The sequence below is a fragment of the Balaenoptera ricei genome, chromosome 9 (genome assembly GCF_028023285.1).
Source record: "Balaenoptera ricei isolate mBalRic1 chromosome 9, mBalRic1.hap2, whole genome shotgun sequence".
Lineage (NCBI taxonomy): Eukaryota > Metazoa > Chordata > Mammalia > Artiodactyla > Balaenopteridae > Balaenoptera > Balaenoptera ricei.
Window position 1 is genome coordinate 73,684,132 of NC_082647.1, and position 15,124 is coordinate 73,699,255.

At 36.7% G+C, this 15,124-nt stretch overlaps 1 protein-coding gene across 3 annotated transcripts in view; it reads right to left on the reverse strand.

Annotated features, from left to right (window-relative positions):
• TMEM196 (transmembrane protein 196) overlaps window positions 1–13,883 on the reverse strand; it is a 50,538-nt gene extending 36,655 nt beyond the window's left edge. For 2 of the 3 annotated variants that reach the window (XM_059932848.1, XM_059932846.1), the window contains exon 1: window positions 13,737–13,883. In XM_059932848.1, coding sequence (XP_059788831.1) covers window positions 13,737–13,883 — 147 coding nt within the window. Of the gene's footprint in view, window positions 1–13,718 lie in introns of all 3 variants that reach the window. The other variant, XM_059932847.1, reaches the window with a different exon arrangement.
• Window positions 13,884–15,124: the final 1,241 nt, after the last annotated feature.

Sequence of the window (15,124 nt, forward strand, 5' to 3'; positions counted from 1 at the left end):
GCCCACGTACAGCAACGAAGACCCAAGGTGGAAAAAAAAAAAAAAATTAGCTTATCTCAGTCAGTTTGGAAAAGCACCATGGAGAACACGTCACAATTTCACAATTTCACAATTTCTTTGGAAAGCTGTTTCCCTGAAACTCCCAACTGGGAGGAAACCCCTGAAATCTGTTAAAATAATTATTACATCTCCATGATAGCTAGCAGTGCCAATAATTTGAGATCATTCCTGTTCAGTTTGGGGCATAGCCACATAATTTCATTATCCTTTTGGTTGAACACTTATTTTAATAATATTTAATGTTTTGAGGCATCTTGGCAAATAGTGTTAGACCAAGAATTAGATGACTTGGACTCTTGTCCTGGTTCTGTAGTTAGCCACCAGTGCTAATTCTCTGGGTTTGTTTAGTTATCTGTAAAATGAAATTGGAATAAATTATTTTTATGTCTCTATCCTGTTCATATTGTATGACTTAATTATAATTCTCAGTCAAGAGGGAGAGAAGACATTTTAATCATGTTCTCAGAGTCAAACCAGACATTTGTTTCTTCTTTACCCTTAGCTATTGACATATATCAAATTAGACAGAAAACACAAAAGCTGTCAGAGAATCCTCTCTCTATTCACCATTAGATGTGACAAGCTCTGCATCTTAACTCATATTATCTTGCTTTATTACATGAAACAAAGATAAAACTTATCAACACAAAACCTCCATTTTAGCTCTAAATTCAATCACCCTTCACTTACTCAAAGACTTTCTTTCTCGCCCTTTATAACTCTCCCATTCTACTCCGTTATTCACATCAGCATGCCAAAGTGTTCCAAAATCTCCCTTAAAAATGAAAGCCTTCCTTGACTCCAAATCTTTTTACATTGATTGTTCTTTCTCTCTATGCCATCTTCCCTTTACTGCCAAGCTTCTACACTTACTATTTCTGCATTCTTACTTCCCGTTCTCTCTCAGACTTCAGACTGCCTTCTACACCATGTTTTATTTCATCTTCTCTTGCTAAAGTAAGTAATGACTTCCACATTTCACTCCTCATCTTACAAGGAACCTCTCTCCTTTGAGCTTCTCTGATAACACACTCTCCTGGTCTTTAGCATATTTTTCTGGTCACAACTTCTCAGTCTCTTTTTTCTACTTCTGAGTATTATAGTAAATTCTGAATGTCCAGCTTCTGAATATAACAGTAACTGAAGGCATTGTTTTGGGTGGTTTCTACAAGTCATGTGGTTTTAAATACCTTTAAATATATTTAATGTATTTACAGTCTACTCGCATTTTTAGATTTCCAGCCCTGAACTCTAGACCCATCTAATAGCCCACAGCATCTCTCCATTTGGATGTCTCACAGGCACCTCCAACTTAACAGATCACAAATAAATCTTTGATCTCTTCCCACCATACACAATTATCCCCTACACACACACACACACACACACACACACACACACACACAAAGAGTTTTTCCTTCTCTAATCCTCTAATCTCAAGAGTAAATAGGACCCTATCAGTTGCTCAGTCCTGAAATCTGAGACTCATTCTTAATACTTTACAATGGCATCTAATGAAACACAAAGTCTTGTCAACTCTGTATCTCAAATATCTGTTCTTATTTTATTTTTATTTTATTCTTTAACTCTCATCCATGTAACTATTGCTTCATACACCCCAGCAGCCTCCTAACTAGACTCGTGACTTAATTTGTGACAAGTTAAGAACTTGTCTGACTCCAAAAAAAATTTTTTTTAAATGCAGCCCCAAATGAGCTTCTTTAAACGCAGGTATAATCCTGTTACTTTCCTGCTTAAAATCTTTTGGTGGCTCCTATTATAATTAGGAGAAAATAAAAACATTGTACCATATATATAAAGCCTAAAGTGATTTTCATCCCTCCGTTTGTCTCTTCACCTCACCCAGTGCCTTATATCTCCTCCTGCTCATTAGTCTTACTCCAGTTACCCTGGCCTTCTTTCAGTTTCTCAAACACATGGATCTTTTTATATCTCAGAGTCTTTACACACGGTATTCCCTTTTGTTGGAACAATGCTTTTTTCCCTCTTTGTCTGGGTAATGCCTCATCATCCTTCAGAAAATATTGCTTCCTTAGAGATGCATTTTCTGATTCTCCCATTATTGACAACTGTTATAGTCTTCATAAGCCTATACTTCTCCTATTTAACAGGTACAACCTTTAATTGTTAAGTTGTGCATTATTTGTTCATCGTCTATATTCCTTTTTAAATTAAGCTTCAGAAGACCAGGGATCATGATCATTTTATTCACTGCTAAATTCTCAGAACCTAACTCAGAGCATAGAATGTCGTAGCTGTGGAATCAATACTTGTTAACGAAATCTTATAAGAAAGTGAATTGAGGAGAATAGCATCTGGCTTATGAGAATGGGAACAGGAACTAGACTCTCCTCATTTTCCATAGCTCTTCCTCCATACCGTGCTGTCATTCCTCTTCTTGACTCATCCCAACCCAGTGTAGACCATGTAGCTCAGGCTGATCAAGTGTCTTTGTCACTGACTTCAACGTTGATTTGGCCCCATTTTCATAAGCCTAACCCCTGGGGGGTTCCCAGGCCCTGACCATGCTATCTAACAACCCAGTTTCCTGGGCTTTTTCTGCCTTTATTAGATTTATAGATCTCCTCAATGGCCTCTGCTTTCCCCTCTCCCAATTATTCTGCATTTTCAGCAAAGCGTTTATTTTAAAAATAAGTCACTTTTCTACTTTCCTATTTATATTCCTTTCTTTTCTTAGTCTATGGAAGATCCTGCTAATATGCAGTGTTCTTTTTTTCCCCTTAAGCTAGATCTAATTTCTTGTTTTCCATCCCAAAACAGAACACTGAAATAAAGTAAGGCATTCTATATACATTGATCCATATACTATGTTTCTTCCACTCCAGGAAAATTTGAAACTTAAAAAAATTTAAAAGTTCAACTGGGAAAGGGTAAATGTACATTTTTTATCAACAGAGCCATTACCTCTCACAAATATAATCACCTTCACAGGAAAATAAAATACCAGGAGGATAAAGTGTACAAGAGCTATGCGGATGTGATAAGCGAGCAGTCCTCCATTAGCACCAGGCCATCTTGGTAGCCTAGCAGACAGCATGGGGTAAGAGGCAACCAGAGCAAATAAAGAAATTAAACCAAAAGCACTCAAGGGAGAAATGGAAAGAAAAACCCCACAGTAGTAAATGGGGATGCACAGCAAGTAGTGAAAGAAACCTTTGCAGAGACTGCAAAGTAACTGAATGAAACTATCAACACGCAAGAATGAATTTCAGAAGAAAGCATCAAACATAGCATAAGGCTGATCGGCAGGCCAAGCTCTTCTAAATGAACCCAAGTCCAAAAATCTCAGAAACTTCTTACTGGCCTGGGACCCAAATCCTTCAGTGTGGAATTCTTTCTTTCTTTAGAAAGAATCAGCCTTGATGCTCAGAATGCCATTCATTCTTTCACACCCCCACTCAGGGGTTAGGTAATGCAATCTTTCTTGTATTTAATGAATTATGCATTGTGTTCTGTTACAACTACTCTTTGTGATAGATTTTCTTTGTAAAAAATAATCTGTTGAATATTTTGAGTATGCTAAGTAAATAAGGCTTTTTGATGTTCGAGCTATTTCTGCTCCAAAAGTAGCAAGGAAAATTTTAACTAAACTTGTAAATTTTCAGCAAGAGGGACTTTGAATTTGCAGTATATTTAAGTGGCAATTGTCCAAGTAAATCTTAGGTATAGTCATTATTCATGTTCGTTATTAAAACAAAACAAAATAAAACTATTTCAGAGATAGGAAAAAATCAGAAGAGTTTACCTCCTGAGTCCAAAGTTTTATTTTAGCCAAATATAACATATAAATGAATTTTAAAATTCAAACTTACTTAAAATTTTAAAAAATGATTAGTTCTAGAGGGAAGTAAAGGAAGAGGCAATCAATATTCAACATCCAGATACAGATAATGCTGTCCATGACATTCTACTTATTAAAGTAGCATCAACTTTTTATATATATACATTTTACAGGAGCTCTATATATTTCATAATAACAACTTAATAAGTATTTTTATGTAAATTAAGGTAGTTTTACATTAATGTGGGCTGTCCCAATTTGCAATGTTTTCACTTGTATTTTTATGTTTAAGATTCCTTCGTGTCATATAAATAATATTAACTTAAATACTATAATATATTTGGGCAACATTCAAATATCAAGCTCACGACTTGATACACGTGGAAGATCTAATAAAGTTAAAATTGTAGAAGACAGCTTTGGTGAAGAGGAAAGGAAAAGAGATACTTCCTTGGGTATATGCCAGCTTTGATTCTATGATTTGTGGCCTGTCCTCTCAGAGTTGAAAATATCCAGGGGATACAGGAGACCGGAGGGTAGAAGTTATACTCTTCCTAAGAATTGTCAACACCACGAATGAATGTCCATCCAACATGCCTGGCAGTTTCTGAAAGCCTGCCAGTTATGGAGATGAGAGGCAGCTGATAGAGGGTCACGACGTTGTGAACTTGCCCCCAAATCAGGGCACTAGCAGCCTAAATGCAGCTTATATTGTGTATCAGTGATAATTATTGACTTCCTCCTAGGAATTACTTGTCTCTCCATCTCCATTGTACATGTATGAGCACCTGCATGGGCGCATGCACACACACACTGACACACACATACATATACATTCTTTCTTCAGGTGATTTAGGTTTCTACCCTACACCTGTAACTGACTTTGCTTTTCGATCTTAAATCACTGAATCCTAAACCCTTTAGGTTCTCATCCCTTAAGTGAAGAAACTCACCTGCTAAGTGTTATAACAAAAGTAGGTGGAATTCTTAGGCAATGTAGTATATTATAAACATAAGCTGCCATTGCTGTTATTATTTATGTCATCATTATTATCATTAATTATTATTTTAATTCTTCAGAGTAATCTATATAGGAGATTAATTGGCAGAAAACAAGTAGAGAAAGAACTAAAAATTCCAACAACCCAGCAAAATTAATGAGAAAATCAAGAACACATCTGTATTTGATAGAACAAACAAAAATTATACCTCTTTATCTCAATATTGACCTAGAAAATATTCCTGGGACTCTGGGACAAGCACACTAAATCACCACTACTAATGCCCAAAATCGGTTATGACTAGTACATATTTTCTAAGAGAGGATATATGACCTAAATGTTGCTAAGTCTTGAGTCCAAGGTCAATTTCATCAACGGTCTTACAATAAGCTCCCCTTCAGAAATGTATAGAAATAAAATGTCTATAACGCACAATAGAAACCACACACAGAAAATGGATTTTTCCAGAAACATGGCAAAAGCGTGCAGTCATTGTTGTGGACCAGTCACAGTTACTGCATTTATCAAGCCCTTTATGGGAGTACTACATTTAATTTTTAGAAAACTCCATGAGATAGGTAGTAGGATTGCTATTTTACCAATGAGTTAGCTGACTGCTCAGTGAGATAATTCAAATCATTCAAACTAAAAAACTAGAAAATACTAGAGCTAGAATGTGAACCCAAGTCTTAATACCTCCAAAACCTGTTTTCATTTCTGTGTGTCATGCCAATACTTCCAATTACACAAATGAACTCTTACTTTTGTATGTCAGGCAGCCGTAAGAATAACTGAACAAAAGGAACTTATGATCTTACAAATCCACCGTCAATAATAGGAAAGCCATTTGAAGTTGGAGTTAGGTTTGTGATGAAAGATTTTCACTTCCTTCAAGTCTCAAGATTTCCCTCAAGTCTTTCTCTTGATCCTGCATACACATCTTGGAACCAAGGGCTGGTGTTTTGCCTTGAAACTGAGCAGCAATGCCTGGCCCCACTGCCTTGGCCTCATGATCCCCAAGTTCTACTGAGCAGAACTCACCAAGCTTAGTTGGGAATCAAGAGCAGACTAGTCTTACCATTCTTTCAGGACCCTTTTGAAGCTGGACCCATCCTATTCAGGTGAGGTAGATCTTCACTTACCAGTTTTTCTGTGAACATGTCTTTGCTCTAACAAGTTTAGTCTCCTCAATCCTCCACAAACTCTCCATTTTATTATCCTTTCCATGACTTTACACATACTAATAACTGCTTAGCACATCATCTTCTTTCCTCTGCCCACTGGAAATCTGCCCTATCTCCAAGGCCTGGGTACAGTTCTCCCTCCATGAGGAAGAATACCCTTGATCCTTCATTGATACCTCTCCTTCTGAACATATTTAAACAAATATGTTATTTTGTGTCTTCCTGATTTGTCCTCATAATGTTTAATGATTATTTGAGATGCATAATTTAGCTTTATTTTTCAAGGCTAAAGCTTAAGTTTTACGGATAGGAACAATTTAATCTATTATCTCACACTCTTTTGAGAACATCGGGGTTGTGTCGTTGATCAGTTGACTATATCAGTCTCTTCCGGAAAATAGATACAAACAGTGATCGGGACTCGGCTTTTATGCCATCCTGCCTGACTCGTAGATACAGGGATGGGAGCAAATAATGAGGCCAGGCCTCAGTGAATGACTTTTTCATGAAAATATCCCATGTTCCACACAATGCAATCAAAGAAGTACAGATTTTGAAATAAGACTGCTCTGGCTTTAAATACTAACTCAGCTGATTAAATAATGGTGGACCCTAGGTAAGTTCTTTTTCCTACATAAATTTTATAAAACACTACATTGTTCACAAAGTTGTTAAAATTAGAAATAAAATGTATAAGAAAGCATATGGACCATAGTTAACCATTAATAAATCATGTCTAGTATTATTTCTATAGGATAAAAAGCTCAAGGCACCCTCTCCCCCAAGGTGATATACTTAACCACTAATATTTTATTTTTGCCTTAATTGTTTCCAATATTTAATAACAGATCATGAACTAAAGGAACTTTCAATTGCTTCTTGAGTTGTAATATTGGCACTAAAAATCATGATCACTAATTAACATTATAAGAGTCATTGTTGAAATCTAGATATTTCATTGATGAATCTATTAATAGTACAACATGTAATCAACATTGCTTCAAAAGCTATTTGGGTAATTAGGGCAAAACCATATGAATTTCCAAGATATTGAGTATCTGTCAGAAGTATTAATTTGTACTTTTATTCTGACTTTATGACAGTAACATATAGTTTTATATGTGTTTCGAAGACTTTGTTTTATGGTATAAAAAGTAGTTACCATATCCCCCCTGTCTGACTTGCCTAACTTAGATAATTGTCTAACTTATCTGATTATCAAATATCTTTATCACAGGGTTTCTACCACCCTCTCCACCTCCAACAGAAAAACAAAGAGAGAGGTGTCTTACAGCAGCAGCTGTTTCCCCATTCGGTTTTAAGCTGAATATTTACATGACTTCTCTAATGTAGATATTTTGGTACATTTTTGTAGTTGTTCATGTATATACCTGGATTAAATCAAAAGTTAACTAGATACTATACATGAAAAGAAAAAACAAAAAACAAAAACAAAAATGATGAGTCAAACTAGAGTTGATTAAGGGTGTAGGACAAATGTTAAGAACCAGTGCACCACTAGTGGGTTAGTGGTCCCAGGCAGTCATGGAGCCGAACAGGGCAGTAGAAGAAAGGAGCAGCTAATGCTCACTGAGCGCTTACTTTGTGCCAGGCTCGTTACTGACAGCTTTATAAGCATTGTCTTAGCTTCACAGCAACCCGTAAAATAGGTACTCCTTGACTCAGTGAAGAAACATAAGTTATCCAGAGCTACAGTAATATTGAGTGAGATGTATGAATCCCATCTGTCATTCAATATGAGTAAAGTATATATAGATTAGATCTGCATTCATGACAAGGATTGCATGGCTTTATACATCACAGAGGAAAGTAGTCACATAGTGTCTTTTCTTTCTCTCTTTTTCTCCTAGAATGATGCTCAATGAGAGTCTTTATATACTATCCTCTAATTATTCTGCCGTTGTCCATGTATTTCAACATGGACACCTATCTGCAGAGTAACCACCTTGTAATTTGACTAAATTAGGACAATAAAGTTAAATATTTTGAACAACCCTGGGCTCATTTAGGTATAGAAATGCCATATGAATGAATAGAATTATGTATCAATATATATATAATGCAGTAGTAGGATGAAATTTTGTTCACTTCATAAGTGAATGAGCCAACATCATTTGAACAGAAAATTGTTGGGGTTTTTCCCCTTTGGTGGGTGTGTAAACACACACACACAACAAAATCTATTCTAATTTTTACTGAATTTTAAAGATAGGTTTGGATGAAGTTTGGAGGGCTGGGTTATGCCTCCCATCTACTAATAAAATTAAGTATTATCTGAGGGCTAAGTGAATATACAGGAAAGTTAAATTGCTTAGCCATATTCAAAGCACATATTGGATGATCTGGTTAATAATTAAGTCAATATAGAGAGCCAACTTGAACATTTTATGCAAAAACATCCAAATGAAAAGATGTGACTTTGTCTAGATCATGTTGTATGGAGCAAATTGTCAACAAATAGGTGACTGATGCTATTATTATCACTTATTCCCTAATGTTTCTATGGCAAATTCTTCAAGACCAGTTATACCCTTGAATAAGGGCCAAAATCCTGAAGCAGAATTTTTCATGGCCTCTGGATAGAAATTTCAACACATGTCACTTACATGTGGGTGAAATACAGACTAAAACAAAAAAATATCATCGGATAATGGCAAAACTCACCATTTTTCTTCCATCTTACCATTATCAATCAACACCAGAAATCGGCATTTTATTTTTTTTGACACAAGAGTATGATTCCTTGAATAATAACTACATTTTCCAACTGTTTAGCTTGTCTAACTTATCTAATTGCCAGTTATCTAATTGCCCTGACTTGAGTAGATAACAAGTAGGACTTGAGTATAAGAGTGTGACTCAGATAAGGAAGATATTCTTTACCTGGGCTCTAGAGAGAGTGCATGAAGGGGCTTTATTATATCCAGAAACTTGGTATTAAAATTAGTCTATATGTTCAAACAATACTATTTATGCATAAAGAAATATCTTGAGATTACACACTAAATTTATAATGGTGGCTAATCTTGATGAGGTGGTAGGGAAGAGAACTTCAGTTTTGATCTTTTTTTTAACCCTTTGAAACAATATTTATGAATTACTTATATAATTAAAATTTAAAAATTGGATATAAATGTACATTTGTAATTTTTTCTGAGGATAGGGGCAGTGTTTTCATCTCATGACAAATTATATGCGTCCTTTATATTATATATTTTAACTTTAGAGAAAAATGATGTATTATCTGGCCAGAGACACACTAGCTTCAAATTTTGTACAATTGAAGTAACTGTTTGAGGGGTTTCTTTCACTTTATTTTGTTTTTCCTTAAATGAACTGAACAGACTTAAATATTAGAAATAACATTTTTTAGCAAGTATCATTTATACACAGCACCTCATTTGTGGTGCTACGGTATGGGTCAGAATGTACAGTAGGTGAATTTCAACACAATCTTACCACTGGCTGAGTTGCTGCCATGGTGAATCAGGAGTCTACATACTAAGTATGTGACTTGATTATGCTATAAACTTCACTCACCTAAAGTATAGGATTTTTTAAGCAGATGAAGTTATGATGTACAAATCAAGTATGCTTCAGAAAAATAAGCAATAAAAATCACTCAAACTTTATATGATTTTGATCAGAACAACTTTGAATATTTTAAAAGACTATTTTACATGTGGGGCAAGGATCCTAAGAAAAGTTATTTTAATATAATTTATAGAATGAATATCAGATATAGATGGATGGAATTCAGTATGGTATGTATCAAATAAAACTCAGTATCAGATGCTTCTCTGGACACCGCCATTTGAATCTTTAGATTTTTCAAGTACCAACTTAGAGCAACAAAATAAAATTCTCTTGGATCTGTGTACCACTAAATATAATCCACTTCCATTATAGATGATTCACTGGAAAAATGATGATTCACTGGAAAAGTGAGACTGAGAAAAATGACTATCCCACAGCAGCTTGGAAGCATAGCCCTGTCTATTTAACTCCCTGTCAATATACCTTACACATCAATTATATTTCACCATGCCTATCTCTTTTCCAAAGCAGTTTACTCAATGGTACATTTATTGTTATCTAGTGATAATGTATTCTTTCATGTTCTCAATGAGGTGTCTATATAAACTGTAACAAAGAATCAGGAGGCAGCCAAAATCCTATAAGGCATTTATAGCTTTCTTTCACTATGAAATTATAGTTAAGTAATTGTTCCTTCTAATTGCCCACATCTTTTAGCCTGGTCCCAGGATGTACCCTTTGCCTGATTGTGAAATAGTGACTGGAGACAGTCTGTATAAGCATCCACCTTGTGGATTTTAAGCCCTTTTTCTTTTTTTAAGCCACTTAAAAAATTTGGTCCAATAATTTTTCCAACAATCCAAAAATATCCAATAATAATTTAAGTCCAAATAATCAAATAGTTGCCTGAACTCTTAGTGCATTTGACCTAGAAAAAAGCTTATGATGTTGAGGTCCATTATAATAAGTAATCCCTTCATAGTGCAGTTTTTATTTCCATTGGCTTCTAAAATTTAATTCAAAATCTGGCAATAATGATATTTATGTGTTGAATAAAACTTCATGGCACCAATCAAAACACATTCTGATTATACACTATGACCTGAAAGGTTAATTAATATAAAATCCCATCCACTGTTTATAAATAACACAGATTTTTAATTCACCAAATACCAAAGAGATTAGTAGTTTTCAATCTAGTTTTCTGCTGCATATTCCTGCAGTCTCTTTGGGAACTAAGAATTGGTATTATTATTATTATTATTATTATTATTATTATTATATTAAAACTGTGAGGAAATAAATCTATTGCCTTAGACTGGCACACAGCCTCCCATGGTCTGGTCCCTTCCACTCTTTCCATCCTTATCTCTCCCTCACACACCTAAGCCCCAGAAAAATAGAAGAGCCTATTCTACCTGAAACACAACCCATCCTGCCCCAGTTTTTTGTCTTCATCCTTGCTGCCTAAAAGTTTCTCTTTTTCATGCCCTTCACTGTTAGTCTATGCACCCAGTACTAGCTGTTTGCATTTATTCAGTGCTTAGTACATACCATGCATTTTACTAAGAGCATTATTTCATTTGCGACTTCTAGCAACCCTATTTTACAGAGTATGAGGAAACTTTGGCTAGTCATCCGGATAGTAGATGGCTAATGGCTGAGCTGGGATTTGTACCCAAGCAAACTCCAGATTTCATACTCTGACACATTACTTAACACTGTGATACATTAATTCCAAGTTTCAATAAACTTTAAAGATCAAGAGAAAAATAATAGTTCTCCCATGGGTATTTCCTCTCTCCCCTTTATCTACTCCTGTAACTCCCTGAAGTCAAACTAATTTCTCACTACCGATAGTTTGCGACATACCCATCTTGTTTCCTCTGCTAGGCATTCTGATTCACCTTAATAGGCTTTGTGTTAAATAGTAAAACACCTTGTGTATGGTAAGCCCTCTATAAATATTGGTTATATGAATTCATCATTGCCAGAATTAAGAGATAATTCAGACTGTGTCACAAATGACCTCTGAAAAATTATTTCAAAAATCAATTTAGCATGCCTATAATGTGATAAACAAAGATCAAATCTGGATATTTATATCTCCACAAATTTGATTTTTTATGTTGAGTTATAAAAGTGACCAACTCTTTGGGCACTCAAGTTTTAAATCCATTCATTCAATCATATGGATTTTTTTTTTAAACTGAATCAGACAATAGAATTTGAAACTGTTATTTGAGAATCCTAGGTGAATTTTGGTTACTCTAAGGAAACAAAATGTTAAAGCTGGAAATAATTCTTTATGATAATGACTGTATAATTATTTTATTTGCTTTTCACTGAGCTGCTTCAGAATTTTCATTTTCTGTACATACGCATATGTCGACTCACCTAGATAATAGTAAATAGTTGGGAAAGAAAGAAAAAAATAATTTAATTATTTTTCTTACTTGACACTAAGCAAATGTAACCACTTTTTTTATTCTTGAAGGTAAACTGGATACTTTAATGCTACTTAGAGATAACCTACATTTATTTACTCAGTTTCTTGAATTTCAGAGGGGAATTGATTTGAAGAGTATTTGAGGCTTCTTCCTCATAAGCCACCAAAAGATCACATTTTCTTCCCGTGATTTAAATGTTGACATTACAGTTAATTTTGACAGTTAATTTTGACAACTGTCTGATAGAAGTTTTAAAGTCTAACAATTTCTATTTAACTAATAATAACAATAAATAATACTACAAATCTCAAAATAATCACTACTACATATAAGATGTAAAATTACTAGGTTGAAGATTTGCCTTTTAGTCTTTCATACTTAAATTTAAAATATACATTGATAAAATTACATAATAAAGAAAAAGGTAATTATTTGAGGTTAGTGGTAACTTATTGAATTCAGAACAAGGATTCCTAGAAAAATTCAATGTTAGAATTGAGCAATATTTTTCTTTTTTTTTTAACTTCTGCAATTTAAAAACACTTCATTCTGAAAAGTTAAAATATAAAAACTAATTTTCTAAAGCACAAGTATGCCAGTTTTAAGAATGCTAGAACTTCTCTCAAAAATAAATTGCTTCAGAATTATTCTTGAACTCTAAATAATTTTTTCCTCAGTGACCTAGAGCATGACTAAGCCATGATTGTTAATTATACTCACTGATTATCTGTGACAGAATAACATCCTATTAAATTATCTGAGAAAATAGAATCGAGCCAGAGACCCAGAAGGATATGGATATAGAAGCTATATAACTTAAAGGAGAAGAAAAGCTGATTTTCACAATTAGGCTCACACTAGGAATAGTGTTGAGTTATTTTATTGATCCTTGGTGGAAGGAATGGGTCTCCAAAGCTCTCCTGGAGATTCACAAGATAAACAAGAAGCTCACTGGGTCTGCCCTCTGACCTAGAGAAAATTATGACATTTTCTCTGAGCATTAGGTACTCTTTAAGCTGAGTTATTCTTCAATTAGAATGTTACATATCATAATCTGTTGTTTAACTTATTGCCTAGAACTTACAAAGGAGTTCTATAGACGCTAACAAGGGAAAATTAAGAGCAGTGTTTTCTGGGATAAAATGCTCCTTTCACACTCACACCCCATTTCTCTCTTTGTGATACCGGTGTTGCCTTTAGTGTACTTTGGGCAATGTTACCCAGAAATAAATGCACAATTCTATCCTTGCTTGTTCCTGGTATAAGAAAATGAAATGACACTTTCATTTTGATTTTCCTTGTAAAAGAAACTAAGCTAAGTGAGTCTGCCCTTGACAGGTGTAATGCCCCTAATCAGCACCACTCCGCAGGCTTTTGCAGATTCAGCCAGTGGAAACTGCCCTCCCCCCAACTTTAAACAAAGCCATTTAATTTGGTATCAAGTCAAGTTAAGAAAAAAAAAAAAAAACACACACACACTAATAAATAAAGGACAACATAAAGAAATATAGCCTGCCAACATGAACCTACATGCAAGCCAGAGGAGATTTATAATTTCCTTCCCCAGGGAGGGAGTGACTAACGCACGCACACTGACCATCACCGTAAAGAGGTAAAGAGAGAGTGAAATGGCTCAACGTACACACACCCCGCTCCATACCGGGGACGAGTCTCCAAGCTGCGGCTTGTGCTCTCGGAGGGCCAGGCTGAAGCTGACCGCTCCTACGGCCACGCTGGACACCCCCAGCCCTATCTCCAGCACAGAGAGAACCAAGAGGCTCCCAATAATCTGGCCGCTGGTGCACATCCTTCCTCGGTCATCATTCCTTCCAGATCAGAGAGGGAAGCCAACCATCCACCTTCTTTCTTCCACTATCCTCCTTACCCCTTCTGCCCCCTACCAGACCCCAAAACTTTTCTTTCTTCACCAGCGAAGCATTATCCACAAGGACTGGATTTCCAGAACTGGAGACCCTCTTCCCTGACCGGGTCAGAGGCAGAGTCGCTCCACCCCCTGGCACGTTCAGACAGGGATCGTAGAAGGATTTTCCCGGTTCGGTTCGGTGGTCAGAGTCCAGGAGAGGAGAGCACACCGGGAGAAAGGGCTTTCAATAAGGAGCTGGAACCCTGGGGGAGCCACGGAGCTCCGGAGCCCCGAGCCTGCAATCCGGCTCGGGAGGCGCTGTCCAGAGTTCTGCCGCGTCCCAAGTCTCCGCAGGGAAATCCCGTTCCCTCCTCAGCCTCCCAAACCCTTTCAGGCTCCCCTTTCTTTCCTTGCCAAGTAGATGAGCGTTGCTTCCCCAGATCCAAGGCGGAACTGCTCAGAGCTTCTCCCTCCCTCTCGTCTTCTTTCCTTTGTTTTCGTGGTAACACAAAGTGCTTCTACGAGTCCCTTGGTCCCCAGGCTGAGCGGGCAGATGATATTCAGCACCACACTCCTCACAGTTACTGTGTCGCCAGAAAAAGCGACCTTGTCTGATGGCCTTTTTCCGTCTGGGTTTCTTCTCCCTCGTCGTCGTCCTCTTCCTCCCCTTCTCTCTTGATCTGATTCTCTCTCATTGCAGTGACCTCATTGGGATTTAAGAGGGTGATGGAGGAGGGAAAAGCTTGATCTATTTGTGGGTCCAGAACCAATACTCTTGTCTGGCCCTTGATCGGCCCCGCCTCGGGACGCTTACACAGGGATCCAAGCGATCCCTACCTTCGCATTCCCCCAACCCCCCTCTCACTCCCTTCTGGGCTTCTGTCCAGATGGGAGGGGAGGGGATGCCTACGTCAACACGGGGCTCATTCTGTATAAAACTTTCTTCTGCGTGTACACGGGGTGACGTGGGAGCACAGTGTGTAAAGAAAGGCAGAGAGAGAGCACAGGGGATGGAGAAAATACAGACTCCTAAATTCACTAGGACTCCAAAGGACACTCATCAGGAACTCCCCTCTCAAGAAGAGTTACACTCAAGCCTGCTTTAAGGAGTTGGCCACTCCCTGCTGTCACAACCTGTCACCTTCCATGTCCGAAGGTTGGGAAGATGCAATTGGCTGGGGCCT